This window comes from Amblyraja radiata, chromosome 18, assembly GCF_010909765.2.
Source record: "Amblyraja radiata isolate CabotCenter1 chromosome 18, sAmbRad1.1.pri, whole genome shotgun sequence".
NCBI lineage: Eukaryota > Metazoa > Chordata > Chondrichthyes > Rajiformes > Rajidae > Amblyraja > Amblyraja radiata.
The window spans coordinates 34,210,067-34,233,202 of record NC_045973.1 but is presented as its reverse complement, the minus strand read 5'-3'; the positions used below and the strand labels follow the sequence as shown (position 1 = coordinate 34,233,202).

The 23,136-nt window shown below is 41.5% G+C and overlaps 1 protein-coding gene across 4 annotated transcripts in view; it reads left to right on the top strand.

Moving 5' to 3' along the window:
* celsr3 (cadherin EGF LAG seven-pass G-type receptor 3) overlaps positions 1–23,136 on the top strand; it is a 209,611-nt gene that overhangs the window by 140,031 nt on the left and 46,444 nt on the right. For all 4 annotated transcript variants that reach the window (XR_004414675.1, XM_033037098.1, XM_033037099.1 and 1 more), the window contains 4 exons: positions 4,489–4,672; positions 6,358–6,507; positions 8,554–8,731; positions 10,211–10,378. Coding sequence is in view for 3 of the 4 variants with exons in the window: in XM_033037098.1 (XP_032892989.1) it covers positions 4,489–4,672; positions 6,358–6,507; positions 8,554–8,731; positions 10,211–10,378 (680 nt within the window). In the remaining variant the exon portion in view is untranslated. The remainder of the gene's footprint in view (positions 1–4,488; positions 4,673–6,357; positions 6,508–8,553; positions 8,732–10,210; positions 10,379–23,136) is intronic.

Sequence of the window (23,136 nt, the reverse complement as noted above, 5' to 3'; positions counted from 1 at the left end):
CATATCATTCTCTGTTAATTCTGCCACCTTCCAAGTGATCCCACTACCAGTTATCCACTTCTGCTTCCACATGTACCACTCTCTCCACAACTCCTTAGTTCACTGATGCCTTTCCATCTAACCCCCCCCCCCCCCCCCCCCAGTACTTTCCCCAGCAACCGCTGGAGATGCAACACCTATCCCTAAATCTCTTCCCTTACTTCCACTCAAGGACCCCAGCAGTCCTTCCAGGTGAGACATGCACCTCCTGATGTGACCAAGCATAGACTCAGTGACTATTTCACCGAACACTTTGCGATTTGCTAAAGCCTACTGGATCTCCAGGTTGCTGACTGTTTTAGCTCCCCCTTCCTATTCCCATGCTGAGTTTTCTGTCCTGGGCCTCCTTCATTGCCAGAGTGAGGCAATCTGGAGAAAAACAGTTCTTATTCCGCTTGAGTAGCTTATATGCGAATGGTATGAACATTGAATTCTCCAATTTTAGGTAACCAACCTAAAAACCCACCCTTCCCTGTGTTCATGATGTCACCTTCATGATGAGACCCCATTTCTCCCTCCCCCTCGCCTTCCACCTATATTCTTTCTCTGGCTTCATAATTGGCACTTCCTCTATCTTCATCTCCAAACTTTTATCTTTTCTTTGGTCTTTATCGAACTACCTGCCTATCAAACCCCCCCCCCCCCCCCCACTCCCCCACCCTCACCTGTATCTACCTATCATGCCAGGTTTTGCCCTGCCTCTCCCTTCTTCCAGCTTTCTCCCCCTTCCCCCCCATCACCACAATCAGTCTGAAGAAAAGACCCAATGCAAAAAGTCACCGTTCTCTGGAGATGCTACTTGAGTGAAAGTACTTTGGCTTTAAAGAGTATGACATCAACTGGCATTTTAAGAAACAATACATGATTTGCAACAAGTGTACATTGCTTCAAGATACAGAAGCACAACGGGAAAAGTGATTAACCATGATTTCAGATAAATTAAAGATAAAAATTTAATATCAGAAAAATGTATATAAACTGGCCACAAAAAACGAATTGGAGGTATTTTGCGAATTTAGCAGAGAATGACGAAGAAATTAAGTAAAGAAAGGGAAAGTAAATGAGTGAGAAACAAAATACAGATTGTAAAAGCTTTTATATGTATACAAAATTAAAAGATAGCTTTGCAGATACAGGCCCCTCAGAGATAGGAGTGGAAATTTTATTATGGGGAAAACAGGAGATGACAGAGGATTTAAAACTAATACTGCATATCAAATTTCACAGAAAACACAAAAAACTCCCAGAAATAATGGAGAACTATGGTTCCAGCACAAATGAAGGGATAAAATAAATAAGTATTAGTTAAGAAGTAGTACTAGAGAAGTCAATGAGCCTGCAAATTGATAAATCCCATGGACCTAATGATGAACATCCTAGTGTTTTGTAGGAGGTGACATATGTGTATGCTCCACTTTACCATGTTATACAATTCCACAATTGAATGGTTTCTGCAGATTGGAGGGGAGCACAAGTGACCCCACTATAAATTTTAAAAAAGGGAGTGGAAAATCAGAGAACGACTGGCCCATTAGCCTGATAATAGTTGTGGAGAAAATGCTACAATCTATAATAAAGCAAGTGATGTCAAGATAATTTTAAATAATGAATGAGTAGCATCAATATGGATTTATCAAAGGATAGCCGTGTTAACTGATCTATTAGAATTCTCGGAGGATGCATCTTGTAGGGTAGATGAGAGAAGAAAGTCAATGCTGTGCATTTGGATTTGCGTAATGCGCTTGATAAGTTACCACGCAAGATTAGAGCGCATGGAGGAATCAGGAATAATATACGAGTATAACTTAGTTAGCAGGTAGAAATCAAACTATAAACTAAGAGACACAAAATGCTGGAGTAACTCAGTGGAACAGGCAGCATCTCTGGAGAGAAGGAAGGGGTGACGTTTTGGGTCGAGACCCTTCTTCCGACTAAGTCTCAACCCAAAGCGTCATCCATGCCTTCTCTCCAGAGATGATGACTGTCTCGCTGAGTTACCCCAGCATGTTGTGCCCATCTTCGGTGTAAACCAGCATCTGCAGTTCCTACCTACACAATGTGCTTCGGAGATTGGCAGGCTGTGACATTGTCCCTCCTTGGGCCCCAAAGTATACTGACATTTTGGCTGAAGACACCAAATTCATTATTTCCAAGTTTGCAGATGGCATAAAACTAAGTGCAAAATCTGAGCAGTGATATGAATCGAAAGAGACTTCAAATGAATTAGGATAAGTGTCTGAACAACAGTATAGCAAGTGGAGCATGATGTTGATGATCTGTGAGGTCATCCACTCAAGTGAAAAAAACAGAAATTGCAAAGTAATTGTACAGTTTGGTTCTGTTTCCTTAAAAAAAGGATATATTTGCCAGAGAAAGAGTTCAATGAACCACACTGGTTCCAGGATGATTTGTCAGTCAGAGAAGAAGAGAATCCTCTCTTTCAAATGTAGAAGAATGAGAAGTGATCTTGTTGAAATGCACACAATTCTTCAGGCGGCTGACAAGGTAGATACAGGGAGAATGTTTCCTCTGGCTAAGGAGTCCAGAAGTAAAGGTCACAATCTCAAAAGAATGAATAAACAATTAAGGACTGAAGTGAAGAGAAATCTCTTTGCCTGAAGGGTGGCAAATCTTTGGAATTCTTTGCCCTTGAGAGTTGAGGATGCCCAGTAATTGAAATGAAGAACAGAGATCTATATATTTCTGGGTAGTAAAGGAATCAAGGGATTTGATAAAAGGGCAGGAGAATGGTGCACAGGTCAAAGATCAGCCTAGTCTTGTTGAATGGACATCGAACTCAGGGAGCCAATGGCTGACTCCAGCTCCTACTTCTTATGTTCTTACATCAAAGGGAATTGAGAGGACATTGAAAATAGTTTCACTGTTTGTGAAATCTGAGACTTTAGGGTGCATCTAAACATTTAAGGCTTTAAACTTTAAAATACTTCTGCACCCGGAGCTTAACAAAATCTGCTAGTCAGTTCTCTGAACTTAATACCAGGAAACAGCAGTTGGTGCTCAGTATCTTGTTAATGTTAAATCTTAAATGGATATTCCATTATAATTTTGGGAATCAAAAGGCTATAAGGTAATTGCAAGCAATTTATTAGGTTACAGATCAGCCAGGATTTGTCAGCAAGAGGAAAATAAGCTTGAAGAGTTGACTGCACTGATTTTCCTCTATCCCATGAAATTCAATAATTAAGTTTAGTGATTGAAAGAATAAAAGTTGTTTTAGTAATGCAATAGTTATTCATGGCTGCCAATATATACCTCCTCTTCAACAAATCAGTTATTTTAAGTTGGTCTTCTTTCTGCTTTTAAGTTAAGAGAACCAACTGTCAATTCTTTACTTATCATGCTGTTTCTTTTTTGTTAAATCTATTTCATTTGGTCCAAGACTTTCTAAGTTGACATTGAATTTACTAATTCAACCTTTACTCTGCCTTTTGACTATTTCTGAATCCTTCATTGTCATTGATTAATATTCATGTTGCATTGCTCAGTGGGGTTTCAGATAGCCTGTTGTTCTCCTCTGTACCATTATGAGATATTGTTGATTTTTTTTAAATGGCTGAAACTTTTACTATAGGTTAAATGAAGGATGGTGTTCAAATCTAGTTCAATGTCATTTCATCAACACAATGTTGGAAATAAGTTGTTCTGCCTTTTTCTACAACCTTGTTTTGGTATTACATTTACTGTGAAGTATTTCAGGTAGTGAGTAGATTGGACCTATAATCATCTAAAAAATGTATATTTATACTGCACAACAATAAATATTTGGGGTGGCGCAGCAGATAGAATAACTGCCTTACATCGCCAGAGACATGGGTTTGATCCTGACCTCAGGTGATGTTTATGTGGAGTTTGCATTTTCTCCCTGTGGCCGTGTGGGTTTACTCCCACATCGCAAAGATGCGTTGGTTTGTAGGTTAATTGGCCTCTGTAAATATGCCTCTATTGCATAGTGAGTGGATGTATACGTGGAATAATCGATGGTCGGCGCGGACTCAGTGGGCCCAATGGCCTGTTTCTATGCTGCCCTTCAATTTATAAAAATATTAGTGCTTTGAAAATATATGGCGGCGGGGGGGGGGGGGAGAGGGGAGGGGGAGGCAAAGGCAAAGTGGGAATGGGTTATCTTATGGTAGACAAAAATGCTGGAGAAACTCAGCGGGTGAGGCAGCACCTATGGAGCGAAGGAAATAGGCAACGTTTCGGGCCGAAACCCTTCTTCAGACTTTGTTTGTATAAGAATTTGCCTTTGACTACCTTCGATTTTCCTGCATCTGCAGTTCCTTCTTAAACATGGGTTATCTTATTTTTTTGGATTGGTTTTACCACAGTATTTTGTCCAAAATTAACAGTGGCAGTAAAAACCCATATTAGTTGCTCTTTGATGTGCCAAGTTACAGCAATAATTATTTTCTGTCCCATTTCTTTTAGAACCTCCTAAGAGCAGGAAGTGCCACTCTTGATCTAGAAAACGGGGAACACTGGAATAGCCTTCAGCAGACGGAACAAGGGATTGCTCACCTGATGGAGATATTTGAGATGTATGCAAGGACACTGGCCCAAAACATGAAGCTTACCTACCTGAATCCAGTTGCCATTGTAACCCCTAATATTAGTAAGTAACTATTTTAGAAAATATCACAGCATGTGGTTCCATATTAATGGCACATAGAGTTAAAAGGCCACTCAGTCTTGAAATTTAGACCAGATTATATTCATGGAGAATGAATCAATTTTTTCACAACCACTATTTAATTCACCTAAAAGCATTGCACGAATATTTTGTTTGTATAAGAATCTGATTTGCCGTTCTTTTTAAATTTGAGATAAAATGTAAATACTTTGTAAGTTGGAGTTTTCAATGTATGCTATATTATTGAAGTTGAATAGTCTATCTGGAACACCCGGAAAGAGAGGCAGGCCACAGAGACATCAAAGTTCATAGACACGTAATGAAAGCTGTTTTGTTTTTATTCTCAAGCTTCATCAATGACCTTCCCGGCATGATAAGGTCAGTGGTGGAGATGTTTGCCATTTGTGAACTGTTCAATTACATGCACGATTCCGCAGATAATGAAATAGAGCATGCAGCAATATTCAGGCATGGTCTAGTAAGTAGCAAGTAACATTTGTGCCCTACAACTGCCAAGCAGTGGTATCTTCAAGAGGGAATCTAAACACCTCCCTTAACATTAAACTGAATTAACCATCAGTAAACCTCATCACTAAGAAGATCATTATTGCCAATAAACTTAAATGAACTGTGACTGCAAGAATAAATCAGAGGCTGGATATTATTTGGTGATTGATTTGCCTTTAAATTCTGCAAAGTCTCTCCACCATCTCCAAGGTATGTGTCAATAATATTGAATATTGCCCACTTGCCTGGATGAATGTCGTTCCAAAGACACCCAAGAACCTTCGCCCTCTCTCTAACAATGCAACATACTTGATTAACACTATCCACCGGCAGCATACTACTTGATTAATACTCTATCCACTTCTCACCATTGGTGCAGCATGGTTTAATTGTGCACTATCTAAAAATACACTGCAATGGCTTACCAGGATTTCTTTGACAATGCCTCACAAACTGCACTCTTAGAAGGTATAATATAAGTCACCACCTGCATGCTTCCCTCTAAGTCATCCATTATCTGGATTTGGAAACACTTGGTTGTATGTAAAGAATTGAATTGATAAAATTAAGGCTACTCGCCCCATCTTCACATGGATAGCTAGTATTAGGCAATAAATGTTGACTTTGCAAGCGTGTCCACATTCTATAAATGAATATTATGTAAATATTAAAATGTAACTTGTAACATGTAAATTCACACTGAGCCATCGTTTCACATGTTAATTTTAATAAGTTGACAGCTCCAACCTAAGCTATGATGTAATCAAGCTTGTTCCACCATCTGCCAATTTTTAAAAGTCGCACAAAGGTGCGTGTCACAATGGGTTGCTGCTTGTTTTCTAGGCTCTTTACATATTGTTTGGATAGATAAAAAAATATTCCTTGTGGAAACAAATCAGAACCACCATTTTGGATAGTCTGTAAACGAACTTGAAAAATATATTCTGTACAAAATAAAAAGCATCCTTGATATAACAGGTTATATGTTCTATACAGGTTGTGTGTTCATGGTTGTTCAAGTGCAACATATATGCCTGTATATCATTTGTTAATATTGAATTTTAATTGTGAGACTGATGTGTGTTTTACATTATGTCAACTCCAGTCATAAACCCTGATACTTAATCCCATTGAACCTCGTGCATGGTTTTCTATTTCAGTTCTAACAATTGATCACGTGGAGAATGGCATCAAAAAAAGAAAGAGATTCCCTCGATATCACAGTGGACTCTTCCGTGGCCAGACCACATGGGATGCTCAGACACATGTTGAACTGCCAACATCCATGTTATCGCCATCCAAAGTGAAAGGTAATCAACAATGTTTTATTTGCAGTAAGATAGACACAAAATGCTGGAGTAACTCAGCAGGACAGGCAGCATCTCTGGAGAGAAGGAATGGGTGACGTTTCGGCTCGGGACCCTTCTTCAGACTGACGCCAGGAGTGAGTGAGGGAGGGAGATAGATAGATAGATAGATAGATAGATAGATAGATAGATAGATAGATAGATAGATAGATAGATAGATAGATAGATAGATAGATAGATAGATAGATAGATAGATAGATAGATAGATAGATAGATAGATAGATAGATAGATAGATAGATAGATAGATAGATAGATAGATAGATAGATAGATAGATAGATAGATAGATAGATAGATAGATAGATAGATAGATAGATAGATAGATAGATAGATAGATAGATAGATAGATAGATAGATAGATAGATAGATAGATAGATAGATAGATAGATAGATAGATAGATAGATAGATAGATAGATAGATAGATAGATAGATAGATAGATAGATAGATAGATAGATAGATAGATAGATAGATAGATAGATAGATAGATAGATAGATAGATAGATAGATAGATAGATAGATAGATAGATAGATAGATAGATAGATAGATAGATAGATAGATAGATAGATAGATAGATAGATAGATAGATAGATAGATAGATAGATAGATAGATAGATAGATAGATAGATAGATAGATAGATAGATAGATAGATAGATAGATAGATAGATAGATAGATAGATAGATAGATAGATAGATAGATAGATAGATAGATAGATAGATAGATAGATAGATAGATAGATAGATAGATAGATAGATAGATAGATAGATAGATAGATAGATAGATAGATAGATAGATAGATAGATAGATAGATAGATAGATAGATAGATAGATAGATAGATAGATAGATAGATAGATAGATAGATAGATAGATAGATAGATAGATAGATAGATAGATAGATAGATAGATAGATAGATAGATAGATAGATAGATAGATAGATAGATAGATAGATAGATAGATAGATAGATAGATAGATAGATAGATAGATAGATAGATAGATAGATAGATAGATAGATAGATAGATAGATAGATAGATAGATAGATAGATAGATAGATAGATAGATAGATAGATAGATAGATAGATAGATAGATAGATAGATAGATAGATAGATAGATAGATAGATAGATAGATAGATAGATAGATAGATAGATAGATAGATAGATGAACGTGTATGGGTGAAAACAGGGCAAGACTGCCTGTTCCACTGAGTGACTCCAGTATTTTGTGTCTATCTTCGGTTTAAACCACCATCTGCAGTTCCTTCATACACATGATATTTGCAGTTCTAGCTATGTACTTGCAACTGAGATACATAACAATCTATGCTGCGGGATTATCTGAAAATGCACACAAGTGAACGCTGATTGGATTTGGACTTTAGACTTTAGAGAGACAGGCACTTCAGCCCACGGCATCCGTGCCGACCAACGATCACACTGGCCCTATCCTACACACTTGGGCAGCTTACAGTGTTATCTAAGCCAATTAACCTCCAAACCTGTACTTCTTTGTAGTGTGGGAGGAAACCGGAGCATCCGGACAAAACTCACACGGTCACAGGGAGAACGTACAAACTCCGTACTTACAACATCATAGTCAGGATCGAACTCGGTTTTCTGACATTGTAAGCAGCGGCTCTACCGCCGCGCCACTGTGCCGATTTCATAAGTAAGGCAAAATATTCATGCAAAAGCAAAACATACCGATGCTAGAAATCTGAAATAAAAACAGAAGGGCCAAGAAATAGGTTGGGTGCATGGTGGAGAGAGCAACAAAGTTAACATTTCAAGTTCATAACCTTTCATTAAAACAATTCAGCTGAATATGATGAAAGGTTATGTACCTGATATCTTATATCATTGTTTGTATGATGGAAATTTTTGGTAATTGTGTGCTGAACCCATGAAGAATTTTTAATTCACTTTCTGCTTTTGCTGTCTTTTAGTCAAACTGAAAGTACACCTCACTGCATTCTTTTGTCCACACAGCTGTACCTACCTCAAAAACAGAGCATGTAGTCCAAGTGCGGAATGAAACAAGTAAAGTCTTGCACCAACGACTTTTGCCAGAGCCTGAGCCCACAATGACTATTCTGATCCTCCTCATTTATCGGACATTAGGCAGCTTACTACCAGCACGCTTCAACACAGATCGCCGTAACTTAAGGTACGAATTCTGCATTTGGCTTGAATTGAGCTTTTTGCAATATTGAGAATATTCCGATATCAATAATAAATTAACGTATGAACCAATTTTGGCATGTTTGACTAGACACCTGAATTGTGGAACCTGTTTGTTTGGAACTTCTAACAAAAAAATCCTTCTTGTATATGGTGCAGCAAGGGGGTGTAGATCCTAGGCCAGTAGTCGAGGTACCAAGCATGCTGGCTTTTGTCCTGGATGGTGATGAGATTCTTAAATGGAGTTGTGGCTGTATTTATCCAGGCATGTGTAGAGTATTGCATTACTCCTATTTTTAGCCATGTAAGTAATGGTGCAGCTACAGTGAGTGAGAAGCTGAGGCATTTGTTGCAAAATACCTCATCTTTTGTTGTGTTGTAATAGGATTTACCATTTCTTTGGGCCACACAGTAACATTTCTGTTCCCTGGTAACCCCAGAGGATTTAGAGAGGGATTTTGCAATGATAATGTGATTAAACAGCAACGGTAATTAGGCTTCCTGTCGTTGAAGATAGTCAGTGCTTGGCACTTGTCTCGTGTAAAAGCTACTTATCACATATACGCCTAAGCCAGATTTGGTGCAAATAGCATGAGCCATTTTATACTAAGGAATTAATGCTGAGGCTTAACAATGCATAATTCTAGCCTTATAATAGAGGAAGCCCATTAAAACGCATCAGTGGAAAGTTGGATCTAGGTCAGAGTGCAGAGACATTCTGCAGTGATGCCCCAAGACCGTTATAATTGGCCCTATTCAGCCATAATCATCATCTTTGGAGCTCAGTCTGACTAGCCACAGAGAGGTTCCCCTGTTTCTCACTAACTTGATTCCGCACATTAATCTAAACGTGGTTCATTGTTAGTCTAAAGCTGCACCATGATGCAGTCCTGGTAGAACTCAAACTGAGCAACATTGAGAAGCTAATTGCAAAGTCAATGCCAATTGATAATGTTATTGATTATTCCTTCTGTAATGATGGAGAGCAATTTCACAGAATGGTAATTGTCACTGATGCTCCTTTAATCAGTTTTGGTGAAATTGATTGGAAAATAAATATTGGCCAGAAAACTGAAAGTTTAATTCTTCAAATGATTCCATTCCATCTTAAACATGCTCATCGATCAGTCCATTGCCGAACTTTGAACTGAAAGGTGACTCCATCAACAGTGCAGCACTTTCTTAATTATCCTGAAAAATGATTCTAAATTAAGTGCCCAAAATGGATGATTCACTTATCAACTTTTACTTTGTTGGGAAATACTTGGCCTTCAGTATGTTATCCTCCCTAAGATAGAACAACGGTTGTGAAGCTGTTCTGAGAAATTATCAGTAGAAATATTATAGCTGAACAATGTTACCTCAATTCAGCAATTGGAACATACAATATATTAAAAAGAGCTAGAAGCCTTTCATTTCCCTTAATCCTAAAATTGTTTTTATATTAAAATTTCTTGAATTACAGACTTCCGAAACATCCTGTGATGAATTCTCCAATTGTAACGATCTCCATTTTCCACAACAACACGTTTGTTCATGGGCCATTAAATTCACCATTTACTTTGGAGTTTCGTCTGCTGGAGATGGCCAATCGTAGCAAGCCTGTATGTGTGCAGTGGAATCATTCCAGTCTGTAAGTATATTGAACTGCCCAGGTAATATTACTTTCCTGATCCAAGAAGAAGCTAATCATAATTCTCTTACTCTTACTTCTCAAGTTTTCCCCTTCCCTTGCAATGTCTGTGTTTCAGAAATGACTTTGTTATACGACGTATAAGCCAAAAAGGAAGGCGTAGCAAATTTGGCAATGAGGAATCTGAAGTACAGATTATTGATGCTTTTAGACCCTTACCCAGTCCAATGAGAATATGATTTAAGAGATAGGAGTTTCGTGAAGCCACATTTGGAGTATTGTGTGCAGTTCTGGTCGCCCCATTACAGAAAGGGTGTGGAGACTTTGGAAAGGGTGCAGAGGGAGTGTACCAGAATAATGTCTGGATTATGGAGTATTAGGGAGAGGTTGAAAATAAATCTTTGATCCTTTTGCTGAGATTTGCCTCAGTTACACATCAGTGCATGTAGGCACAAGAGATTGCAGGTGCAGAAATCTCAAGCAGTAGACAATGCTGGAGGAACTCACTTGGTTAAGCAGCATCTGTTGTGGAGAAAAGATTTGTTGATGTTTCAGGTTGCAACACTATGTTATTTCCTCCAACATATTGTTTGAACATCACTTCATGGGTTTGAAGTTCTGGGAATATCTTTCCTACAACATTAGGCCTACTAGTATCAAATTGGTTCTTCCTCTTCATGAGCCTTGGATTACAATATGCTCAGCCTCCCCCTCCTCCCTGTCCACAGTATTTCTAGTCACATTACTTGAATTGCTTTAATCTATGGGCTGTAAATGTACCATTCTGATGTATAATTTCTGATTTGTTTTTGGTTCAATACAAAATGGAAACCCTCCAATAAGTTGGAAGTTGGCATGATCATAGTGATGTGGAAAAGATATAATTAATCTTAGGCTGACATCTTTATTTGACATTGTAACAATTTGGCTATTAATCAAATCTGGGCATTATTCCCATAATAGCCGCCTATTGACTTTTTTTGCTGTGGGAAAGGTCAGTAAGAAATTAATTTAAATTGCTTTCTCCGGTAAAGAGAGCTTGAACTAAAATTACAATAGATACTATTCTTACATTTACAGTAAAGCTCCTCTGACGTTTTGTTCTAATGTCACCCATTACCTTTTGGTATAAAAGTTCATATTGTATCTGCATGTATTAGATTTGATAAACAAATCACCAATCCAAATGAGTGTTACGGTTTGGCTCTTTTAAAGCAATATGAAGTAAATCCTTATGATATGTAGAGGTAGGTACTTTATTTATGTTAGTTACTTTATGTTTAGGTATGTTATCATCAGTGCCAAACTCTGACAAATTTTCTTGCCGCAGGAATTGCAGTTGCTGATTTACAAAAAAAGATAAAGTGCTGGAGTAACTCAATGGGTCAGGCAGCATCTCTGGAGAACATGGATAGGTTACGTTTTGGATCAGGACCCTTCTCAGACTGATTGTGGTGGCAGTGGGGGGAGGTAGTTGGAAGAGAGATAGGGCAGAAGAAAGCCTGGCAAGGGAAAGGTGGATACAGGTGAGAGGGGGCTTTGATGGAGCAGGAAAGCAGCAGGAATCACAGATGAGAAGCGTGAGAAAACGTCTCGCAGAATTCCCATCGGAAAGAAGAGATCTGCTTCATTGTAGACATACCTGGAGGAAATTTCGCAGTGAAGCAGTAAACTCTAAACAAAAGGAATTGCAGGTGCTGGTTTACAAAATAGACACAAAGTGATGGAGTAACTCAGCAGATAATGGATCCAAACATGGATAGTTCATATTTTGGGTTGGGACCCTTCTTCAGACTGATTACATTAGTTCCTGTTGCAATAATTTCACCTTAAGTATATTCTCATGAAATAATGAATGTTAGAAAATTGCCCTTCAAATAGGTACCTTGTGTGAGAAATTTGCTCCTCTTATGTACAAAGAACCACATCCAGTTGGATGCTTGGGGAACTCAAAGGAAGATGAATTCTTTAATTCTCTCAACAAAGTTAACAATTAACATTTTTTATATGGAACTAACCGAGCTGGATTCAGCTCAATGCCTAACCCCCACCAGACCTGGCTTCATTTATCAATGCAGGATGCATGGTGCAGAAGGCTTCAGCAGACTCGAGAATAGGTTGACACACTATGACAGAGGGCAAGACTGTCCCAGCCTTGCCTCGTTCAAAATTGGTTTCAATAATTAATAATAAAGCGTGTAACATTTTTTTGTAAGTAAAATCAATCAAAAGAACTCAATTAAACTAATCAAAAAGATTAAGCAAAACATGTTTAAAATTATTGAACATTTACCTTTTCTGATCAAATAAATAGGGACATCTTTTCTATCCTGTCTGGTGTGGGGATGGTCAGCATCTGTTCCTCGCCATGTCCTGCATTTAATAGTAAGATTAAACAAGAACTTACCTGTTTGAAGTTTGATCTGTCTTTTATGAGGCGTTACGATGAGGGATTACGTGAAGACCCCGTCCAGCACGCATGCGCGACATACTTCAAAGCAGCGGTGTGGAATCACAGAAAACAACACAGTAATTGAAATAACATAGTAAAGATAAGGAGAACTAAGTTACCAGTTGATCTCTATAATTGAGGGTGGGAGCGGAGGGCACGTAATCCCTCATCGTAACTCCTCATAAAATACAGATCAAACTTCAAACTGGTAAGTTCTCGTTTAATCTTACTATTTTACTTCGGAGTCACGTGAGTAAATCAAGATGGCGGCCGTGAGGCTTGCCGCAGTACAAGCAGTGTTCCTGTCTGCCGTTTTAGTGTCTGCGTTATTTGTTTGCAAAGTGTCGTGCTTAATCCAGTACTCCCGTTCGGAGCTTTTAAACCTCAGCGATTCGGACCCATCTACATCCTTGCTGGAGGAGAAATTACGGGACTTAAACATCTCAAGCCACTCTACATCATGGCTGCCGGCCAAAAAGGGCCGCCGCTCCGGCACCTCTGCCAGGTTCAGGAGACGCCCTTACCGGCCACCGCTCCCAGCCCTTCTGCTGTCAAACGTCAGATCCCTCCGGCACAAAATGGATGAACTCCAACTTATGATACAAACTAACAAAGACTACAGTGACTGCTCTGCCATCTGCCTTACAGAGACCTGGCTGGATCAATCAGTACCTGACCAAGCGGTAACACTTCCAGGTTTCACATTACATCGTGCCGATAGATCATCCAAACTATCGCACAAGGTAAAAGGCGGTGGCGTTTGCATAATGATCAATGAACGCTGGTGTACAAATTCTACAGAACTCACCCATGTATCCTCCCCGCATCTGGAATACCTCACTGTCAAATGCAGACCATCATTCCTCCCATGGGAGTTCGCATCAGTAATTATGATCTGTGTTTACATTCCACCTGAGGCTAACGCTAACACCACCATAGCCGAGTTAGCCAACTACGTCTCCTCAGTGGAAAATTCACACCCGGACACAGCAGTCATCGTCCTTGGGGACTTTAACCAGACCAATTTGTCATCTGAGCTCCCCGGCTACCATCAGCAGGTAACTTGCCCCAGCAGAGGGACCAACACGCTGGACCACTGCTATACTACCATCAAAGAGGCTTACCGTGCATTCCCGAGGGCTCTGCTGGGCAGGTCCGACCACGCAATGCTGCTGCTAATTCCACAATACAGTCAAAAAGTTAAATCCTCCAAGACACCAACAAAACTTGTCCGGTGCTGGTCCCCTGAAGCCACCGAAAAACTCCGGGGCTGTTTCGCGTGCACAGACTGGAATGTTTTCCATGCTGCAGGTGACCTCCACGACGTCACCGTTGCAGTGACGTCATGCGTCAACTACTGCGTGGACCTGTGCATACTACTCAAAAAAGTCAAACACTACAATAATAATAAACCGTGGTTTAACAAGGACATTAAAAAATTAAGAAAGGAGAAAAATTCTGCACATCTGGCAGGAAACAAAGAACAATATATGGCTGCCAAATACAAACTGAGATCAGCTATAAGAAGAGCCAAATCCAACTATGCCACTAAACTAGAAGAACAAATCACTACCAGTGACACACGTTTCATCTGGAAAAAACTCCAAAACATGACGAACTACAAAAAGAAACCCACCCCCACACCTGACAGCGACAATCAGCTTCCTGATACACTCAACTTTTTCTATGGTAGGTTTGAGCAGGCACCGGCTCCACCACCATCTCCCCCCGACCCCCTCCCTCCCCCCCTTTCACCATCTACGAGGAGGAGGTGAGGAGCACCTTCAGGGGACTTAAGAGGAATAAAGCCCCCGGCCCAGATAACATCAGCCCCCCCGTTCTCCACCACTGCGCTGCGGAACTGGCTGGGGTTTTTACCAACATCTTCAACACCTCCCTCTGTCAAAGCTCAGTACCCAATTGCTTCAAAGAATCCATTATCATCCTGGTTCCCAAGACCAAGACCATCTCCTGCCTCAATGACTACAGACCCATCGCCTTGACATCGACAGTCATGAAATCATTTGAGCGCATCATACTCAATCACCTGAAAACTGTCACCACCCCACTTATGGACCCATACCAATTTGCATACAGAGCCAACAGGTCAGTTGAAGACACCATCAACTTAGCAACTCATCACATTCTGAACCACCTGGAGTCCGCAAACACATATGCCCGCATCCTGTTCATGGATTTCAGCTCTGCATTCAATACAATAAACCCGGCCAAACTGTTCAATAAATTACTGGACATGAACATTGACCCATGCATCTGTCACTGGATTCACAGCTTTCTCTGGAACAGGCAACAGAGGGTGAGGATCAACAATAACACATCCTCCCCTCTGTTCCTCAGTACAGGCACATCCCAAGGCTGTGTTCTCTCACCCTGGCTATTCTCCCTTTACACAAACCAGCTCACATCCCACCACAGCTCCGTCAACCTGTACAAGTACGCGGATGACTCAACCATCATAGGATTCATCACCAACAACCAAGAAACTGAATACCGTGCACAGGTCAACCAAGCAGTGACCTGGTGCACAGACCATGATCTCTTACTCAACTCATCAAAAACAAAAGAACTCATCATCGACCCAAGACGCCAGCCATCCCCCAAAACTCCTGTGCTCATTAAAGGTGAATCCATCTCCATCACTGACACATTCAAACTCCTTGGAACCCACATCAGCAACAACCTCAAATGGAGGACAAACGCAGACCACATTTATGGAAAAGCCCAGCAAAGACTTTTCCATCTCCGACAGCTCAGGAAGTTCAGAGTAAGGTCTCATCTCATGCTCCGCTTCTATACAGCCATCATCGAAAGCATCCTCACCTCATCCATCACAGTCTGGTTCGGCAGTCTCGACTCACTCTTCCGGAAGAAATTACAGCGCATCATCAACAGAGCATCCAAAATTATTGGCTTACCCCTACCATCCCTTGAATCACTTTACCACAAACGGACACTACACAGAGCCCGCAAGATCATTTCTGATCCCACTCACCCTGCACACTATGCCTTTCAGCTACTGCCCTCTGGGAGGCGTTACAGGACAATTGCCTCCAAAACAAACCGCTTCAAAAACAGTTTCATTCCCACTGCAATTAACATTTTAAACTCTGTACGGTGAGGAATAAGAATAAGCATGGCCCTTATGTATCATGTAATGTGTCTGTCTGTATGTATATCTATGTTATATGTTTAATGTTTGATGAAATGTTGGAACCTGTACCGAGCTGTACTGATAACAAATTCCACCAGCCTGGCTGTGTGGTCATTAAAATACAATACAATACAAATTTTAAAGCTCTGTGATTTCAAACCGTGTAACAGTTCATACTTCACTCGCTGCCGAAGTCATCCAAGGGAGGAAGTATGTTATCGTAATGAACCATGAATCTGTTTGTGAAACAATAATGGTATTTATTTGAACAATAACAAAAAAGAAAATAATGCACCCCCGGGCTTAAATTATATGTTTGCAGAGTCTAAAATTCTTTCTGCAAATAAAACAGGTTCTGCTAACGGCTTATCGTAGAACGTTTGGAATGTTTTCTCCATGGACCACCCCGCGTAAGCCAGGATGTGGTCCAGTGGTACGTCCACCCTTTTAGCCGCCGATGTGGATGCTGCCCTGGTGGAGTGAGATTTGTAAACGTCAGTACCATGAGGTTTTTTGTGTCTTTGACACATAGAGCTTTTTCTCTCCCTCGGGAATCTCTTGTTGTGTTGATGTAAGCCAGCAAATGAGTCATGACACATAACCGGGGGTCAGGTGGGTACGCCCGGAAATCCATAATGAGGCCTGAAGTCCCTGGTCTGCTCTGCTTTACCAGTTCCTGAATAGTAAATGTGATACGGTCTGATGTGATGACCATGTTGTCCAGTCTAAGTAAGTGGAGGGACTGGACCCTTTGTGCTGAGACTAGCGCCATCAGCATGACCGTTTTTAGGGTTAGTTGTTCCAGATAAGGATATTTCCCACTTCCTTATGCTCGAGAGGTATTGTTTCCTGGTGGATATACAGTGGGACGCTGTCATCGTATTCATGGCCCTGTTAGATAATCCCAGGCCCAGCAGTGGTCTTTTCAGAATCTGCAACCCAGTAGGTTAATTCTGTCATGGCATGGATGACTTATGCCTGACACCGGGTGAATTAACAGATCTGGACTACCGGGAATGGCCATTGGAGTTTCAACGACCCTGTCAAGGACCACTGGGAACCATGGCTGTGTAGGCCAGTCGGGTACTACCAAAATGCCTGAAGCAGAGTCCATCTGTATTTTGCGTAGTACCCGACTGATGAGGCAGAAGGGGGGAAAGGCATAGAAAAAATAGTTCCCCCAGTCCAGCACGAATGCATCTATCGCTGCTGCCTCAGGGTCTGGTTCCCAAGTGACATACATCGGTACCTGGTGATTCAGTCGGGATGCAAAGAGATCGATATCTGGTGTGCCATTTTGCATTGTGATTTCAGCAAATACTTTAGGGTTTAACATCCATTCGGTGTTATCATTGAATTTGCGTGACCTGGTGTCTGCCACTGTATTTAGCTTACATAGAAACATAGAAACATAGAAAGTAGGTGCGAGAGTAGACCACCAGGTCCGTCGAGCCCGCACCGCCATTCGCTCATGGCTGAACACTAAACAGACACACTTACCCACAAACAGTAGACACAAGACACAAAACACAAGACACTACCCTCCCCTTTATACCGCTATCACCCCTCTCCACCCCAAGAACCTCGTGATCTCCTGGGGGAGGCAAAAAACCGGATAAAAACCCAGGTCCAATTCGGGAAAAAAATCCGGGAAATTCCTCTCCGACCCCAATCCAGGCGATCGACACTTGTCCAGGAGATCACTCAGGTCTTACTATACTAACCATACCTAGGTCCATATCCCTGCCCTCTCCCCGTAGCCCCTTATCCCCTTGGCAGCTAAAAAACCATCTATTTTAGTCTTAAATATATTTAAAGTTTCTGCTTCCACTGCTCCCTGGGGCAGTGAATTCCATAAATTAACCACCCTCTGGGTGAAGAAGTTCTTCCTCATCTCAGTTTTAAAAGAGCCCCCCCTTATTCTGCAACTATGTCCCCTAGGGCTAGTTTCCCCGATCATTGGGAACATCCTCGGTGCATCCACCCGATCAAGGCCCCTCACGATCTTATATGTTTCAATGAGATCGCCTCTCATTCTTCTAAACTCCAAAGAGTAGAGTTCCAGCCTACTTAACCTTTCCTCATATGTCAATCCCCTCATTGCAGGAATTAATCTTGTAAACCTTCGCTGCACTGCCTCCAGGGCTAGTACATCCTTTCTTAAGTATGGACCCCAGAACTGTACACAGTATTCCAAATGTGGTCTCACTAATACTGTGTACAGCTGCAGCAAGACCTCCGTGTTTTTATACTCAATCCCCCTAGCAATAAAGGCCAAAACTCCATTGGCCTTCCTGATTGCTTGCTGCACCTGCATACTAACTTTTAGTGATTCATGTACTAATACCCCTAGATCCCTTTGCGTTGCATTACAACGCAGCTCCTCCTCATTTAGAAAATAACTTGCCCTATCATTTTTTTTCCCAAAGTGAATGACTTCACATTTATTAGTATTAAACTTCATCTGCCAAGTTGTTGCCCACTCACCTAGCTTATCTATATCCTTTTGCAGACTCTTCCTATCCTCCTCATCCCCTACTTTTCCTCCCATTTTTGTATCGTCCGCAAATTTTGATATATTACACTTGGTTCCCTCCTCCAAATCATTTATATAAATTGTGAACAACTGGGGTCCCAGCACCGACCCTTGCGGAACCCCGCTAGTTACCGGTTGCCATCCCGAGTATGAACCATTTATCCCCACTCTCTGCTTCCTATTTGTTAGCCAATCCTCTACCCATGCTAATATATTACCCCCAATCCCATAATTTTTTATTTTTAGCAATAGTCTCTTATGTGGCACCTTGTCAAAAGCCTTTTGGAAGTCCAAGTATACCACATCCACCGGTTCCCCTTTATCCACCCGGGTTGTTACTTCCTCAAAGAATTCGAGCAGATTCGTTAAACAGGACTTCCCCTTCACAAAACCATGCTGGTTCTGTCCGATGAAGTCATGTTTATCCAAGTGCCCCGTTAGTGTTTCTTTAATAATTGTCTCTAACATTTTACCCACCACCGATGTTAGACTAACCGGTCTATAGTTACCCGCCTTCTGTTTACTTCCTTTTTTAAATATAGGTGTTACATTGGCCATTTTCCAATCCACTGGGACCGTTCCTGCCTCCAGGGAGTTTTGGAAAATTATCACCAATGCATCCACAATCCCCACCGCTATCTCCCTCAAGACCCTTGGATGTAATCCATCAGGCCCAGGGGATTTATCCTCCTTCAGTCTCATTAATTTCCCTAATACCACCTCCTTGGTGATCTTAATAGTATTTAGCTCCTCCATTCCTACCGCCCCCTGTTTATCCAGCGTTGGAATATTTTTTGTGTCTTCTATGGTGAAGACTGATACAAAATACTCGTTTAATGCCTTTGCCATTTCCATGTTCCCCACCAACAACTCTCCAGTCTCACCCTCCAATGGACCAACGTTCACCTTAGCCACCCTTTTTCTTTTTATATAGCTATAAAAACTCTTACTATTAGTTTTTATGTTGTTCGCTAAATTCCTTTCATAGTCTATTTTCCCCGTCTTAATTAATCTCTTAGTTATTTTTTGCTGACCTTTAAATGCTTCCCAATCCTCTACCCTTCCACTATCTCTGGCTACCTTATATGCCCTTGCCTTCAGCCGAATACTATCCTTTATAGTTTTACTGAGCCATGGCTGACTGTTCTTACCCTTACCCCTTTTTTTCTTCATAGGAATAAATTTTTCTTGAAGGTTATACAGTATACCCTTAAACGTACACCACTGCTCATGTACCGTCTTATTCTTGAGTCTGCTATCCCAGTCAACTTTAATCAGCTCAGTCCTCATACCTTCATAATCCCCCTTATTTAGACTAAGCACCCTAGCCTGAGTTTCAACCTGCTCCCCTTCTATTTGAATATGGAATTCGACCATATTGTGGTCACTTGTTCCCAACGAGTCCCTAACTATGACATTTTTAATTAATCCTGCTTCATTACACAGGACCAGATCCAAGATTGCCTCCCCCCTTGTCGGTTCGGTGACATACTGTTCTAGGAACCCGTCTCTAATACATTCTATAAACTCTTCCTCTAGTCTACCCTGCCCAGTTTGGTTTGCCCAATTAATATGAAAATTGAAGTCCCCCATGATTACAGCAGTTCCCTTTTTACATGCGTCAACTATTTGCAGATTTATGTTCTGACTAACAGCGTCACAGCTATTTGGAGGTCTATAAATTACACCCACTAGTGTTTTTTTCCCCTTATTATTCTCTATCTGTACCCAAGCTGTTTCACTATCCTGATCCTTCAACGCAATATCCTTCCTCTCTATTGCCGTTATTCCCTCCCTTATTAAAAGGGCCACCCCTCCTCCCTTTCTTTCCTGTCTATCTTTCCTAATTGTCGAGTACCCCTCTATATTTAACTCCCAGTCCTGATCTCCTTGCAGCCATGTCTCCGTAATGGCCACGATATCATAACTATATATATTTAATTGCACCGTTAATTCATTTATCTTATTACGAATACTCCGTGCATTTAGATAAAGCACTTTCAGATGATTTTTACTACCCTTCCTTTCCGTTTTTGCCCCTTTTACATCTAGAGCTTTATCTTCACACATTCTGTCTCCTGTCACATTTTGACTTTCCGCTTCCCCACTGATACCCTGCTCTATTTCCTCTACCCCTGCCGTTATTACCCCCCTTGATACCTCCCCCCCGCTACTTAGTTTAAAGACCTCTCTACTGCCCTAGTTATATGATTTGCCAGGACCCCAGTCCCAGCACCGTTCAGGTGAAGTCCGTCCTTACAGAACAGATCCCCCCTGTCCCAGTACTGGTGCCAGTGGCCCAAGAAACCAAACCCATTATTCCCACACCAGTCTTTGAGCCACGCATTTAGCTTTTTAATTTTACGTACCCTCGCCGATTTGGCCCGTGGCTCAGGTAGCAATCCGGAGATCAGTACCCTCGAGGTTCTGCTTTTTAATTTATTCCCTAACTGCTCAAACTCCTTCAGCAGATCCTCCTTCCTCGTCCTTCCTATGTCATTGGTCCCCACATGGACCACGACCACTGGATCCTCCCCCTCCCTCTGCAAATTTCTCTCCAGCATCGCAGAGATATCCTTAACCCTAGCACCGGGTAGGCAACACAGCCTTCGGGACATGTTCTGCTGGCCGCAGAGAACCTTATCTACCCCCCGAATAATACTATCCCCTATCACTACGGCATTTCTTCTAACTCCCCCCTCTTGAATGGCCTCCTGATCCACGGTGCTGCAGCCAGGTTGCTCATCCCTCCCACAGCCCCTGATCCCGTCCTTACATTGAGTAAGAGCCTCGGTCATGCTCGTCAGGGACAAGGGCTGTGGCTCCTGCCGCATCTCCTCCTGGTTCCCCCTACCTGCCTCGCTTATGGCCACACCTTCCTTTCCTTGCTCACTGCCTACTGAATTAGTTAAACTGGTCGGTGTGACCATCCCCTGGCACAAAACATCCAGGTAATACTCCCCCTCCCTGATGTACCGCAGCGTATGAAGTTGGGTCTCCAGCTCATCAATGCGGAGCTGGAGTTCCTCTAGCCTCAAACACTTACTGCAGCTGTAGGGATCTTCTACATCAATGGTGTCGACAAATTCCCACATCTCGCAGTATTGGCACATCTCCTGACCGCCCATCTTATATAGGTAATTAACTGGTCCTGTTTAAGAATCCCCTACTGTATTGATACACCCCTTATTTATATAATCCTACCTCCTATAAATGGGAAAGTACTCACCCCAGCCGTAAATTACCTACTGGTTTGGCTGTCTAGTGGTAATTCCGTCCGCTCTTCCTGTCTGGTCCACTGCTCCCTTGCAGTGCGTGGCAAACCTCTTTGCCTCTGTTAGTCTCTGTTAGTCTCTCGAGCCGCGGCTCCGTCCGTCCTCCCTCGGCGACAGCACCTGTGGCACCGCGGTCGTGACGTCCCTTCCGTTCCTGCAGAGCCTTCCTGTCCTGGGCGGAGTCTGCAGCTAACTGTGTGCTCACGTCCGTTAAATCAAACGAACCTTGCTACTGCACACCCCAGGCGAATGGTGAGAAAGGCCTCAATCAGGAAGTGGTGTGCCTCAATCAGTCTCTGCAAGTGGTGTGCCTCAATCAGTCTCTGCAAGTGGTGTGCCTCAATCAGTCTCTGCAAGTGGTGTGCCTCAATCAGTCTCTGGTAGGTAAGTTGCTGATAGCCAAATATGTCTATCGACACACCATTGCCAGATTGTGTTGACCAAATTGTCACATGATATCGATTTTATCCCGCCCATATGGTTAATATAGGCCACCACCGTGGTATTATCAACCTGTAAACGAACATGAACATGGTGCGTATTTGTACAATATGCTTTTAAACCATAGAACGCACCCAACATTTCCAAATAGTTTATGCCCAGTGTTTGTAGTAGTGATGATTCTGTGTTAGTCCATCTACCACCTGTGTTAGATATGGTATTAGTTGCTCCCCAGCCTTGAGCACTGGCATCTGTTTGTATAGTTAACGTTGGGTTATTGATGATGATAGGACTGGAACTATGCCAAATGTACTCTATCCACCATTGTAACTCTGATATTGCTTCAATGGCTAATTTCACGGTTCGATCAAAATGACCTGCATGTCATTTTAATGCTTGCACCTTTGCTCTTTGTAGATTTTCATAGTGCTAAGGTCCAAATTGTGTAGCTGGAAATGCTGCTACTATTTTGCCAATTACTCTTGCCACTTGTCGTATGGTTGGTCGATTGTTAACCATTAGATTGTTACACGTCTGTGCCAATTCTGCTGATTTCTCATTTGGCAACGTTACAGACATGTGGACTGTGTTAATTGTGAATCCCAGATAGTCCATAGTTGTGGATGGCGTCAACCTAGATTTATCTGTATGTAAGACAAACCTTAAGGTTTCAAACAACTGTTTAGTAGCTAACACTGCTGATTTAGCTAATTCCATGGTTTTGCCTACTATGAAAATATCATCAAGATATGCCATGACAATATGTTTTTGTTTTCTTAAGATTGCCAAGGCTGGTTTTAATATCTTGGTAAACATTCTTGGGGCTGATGTTAAACCATTAGGCAACGCTTTGAACTGCCATAGTTGCCCCATCCAGGTAAA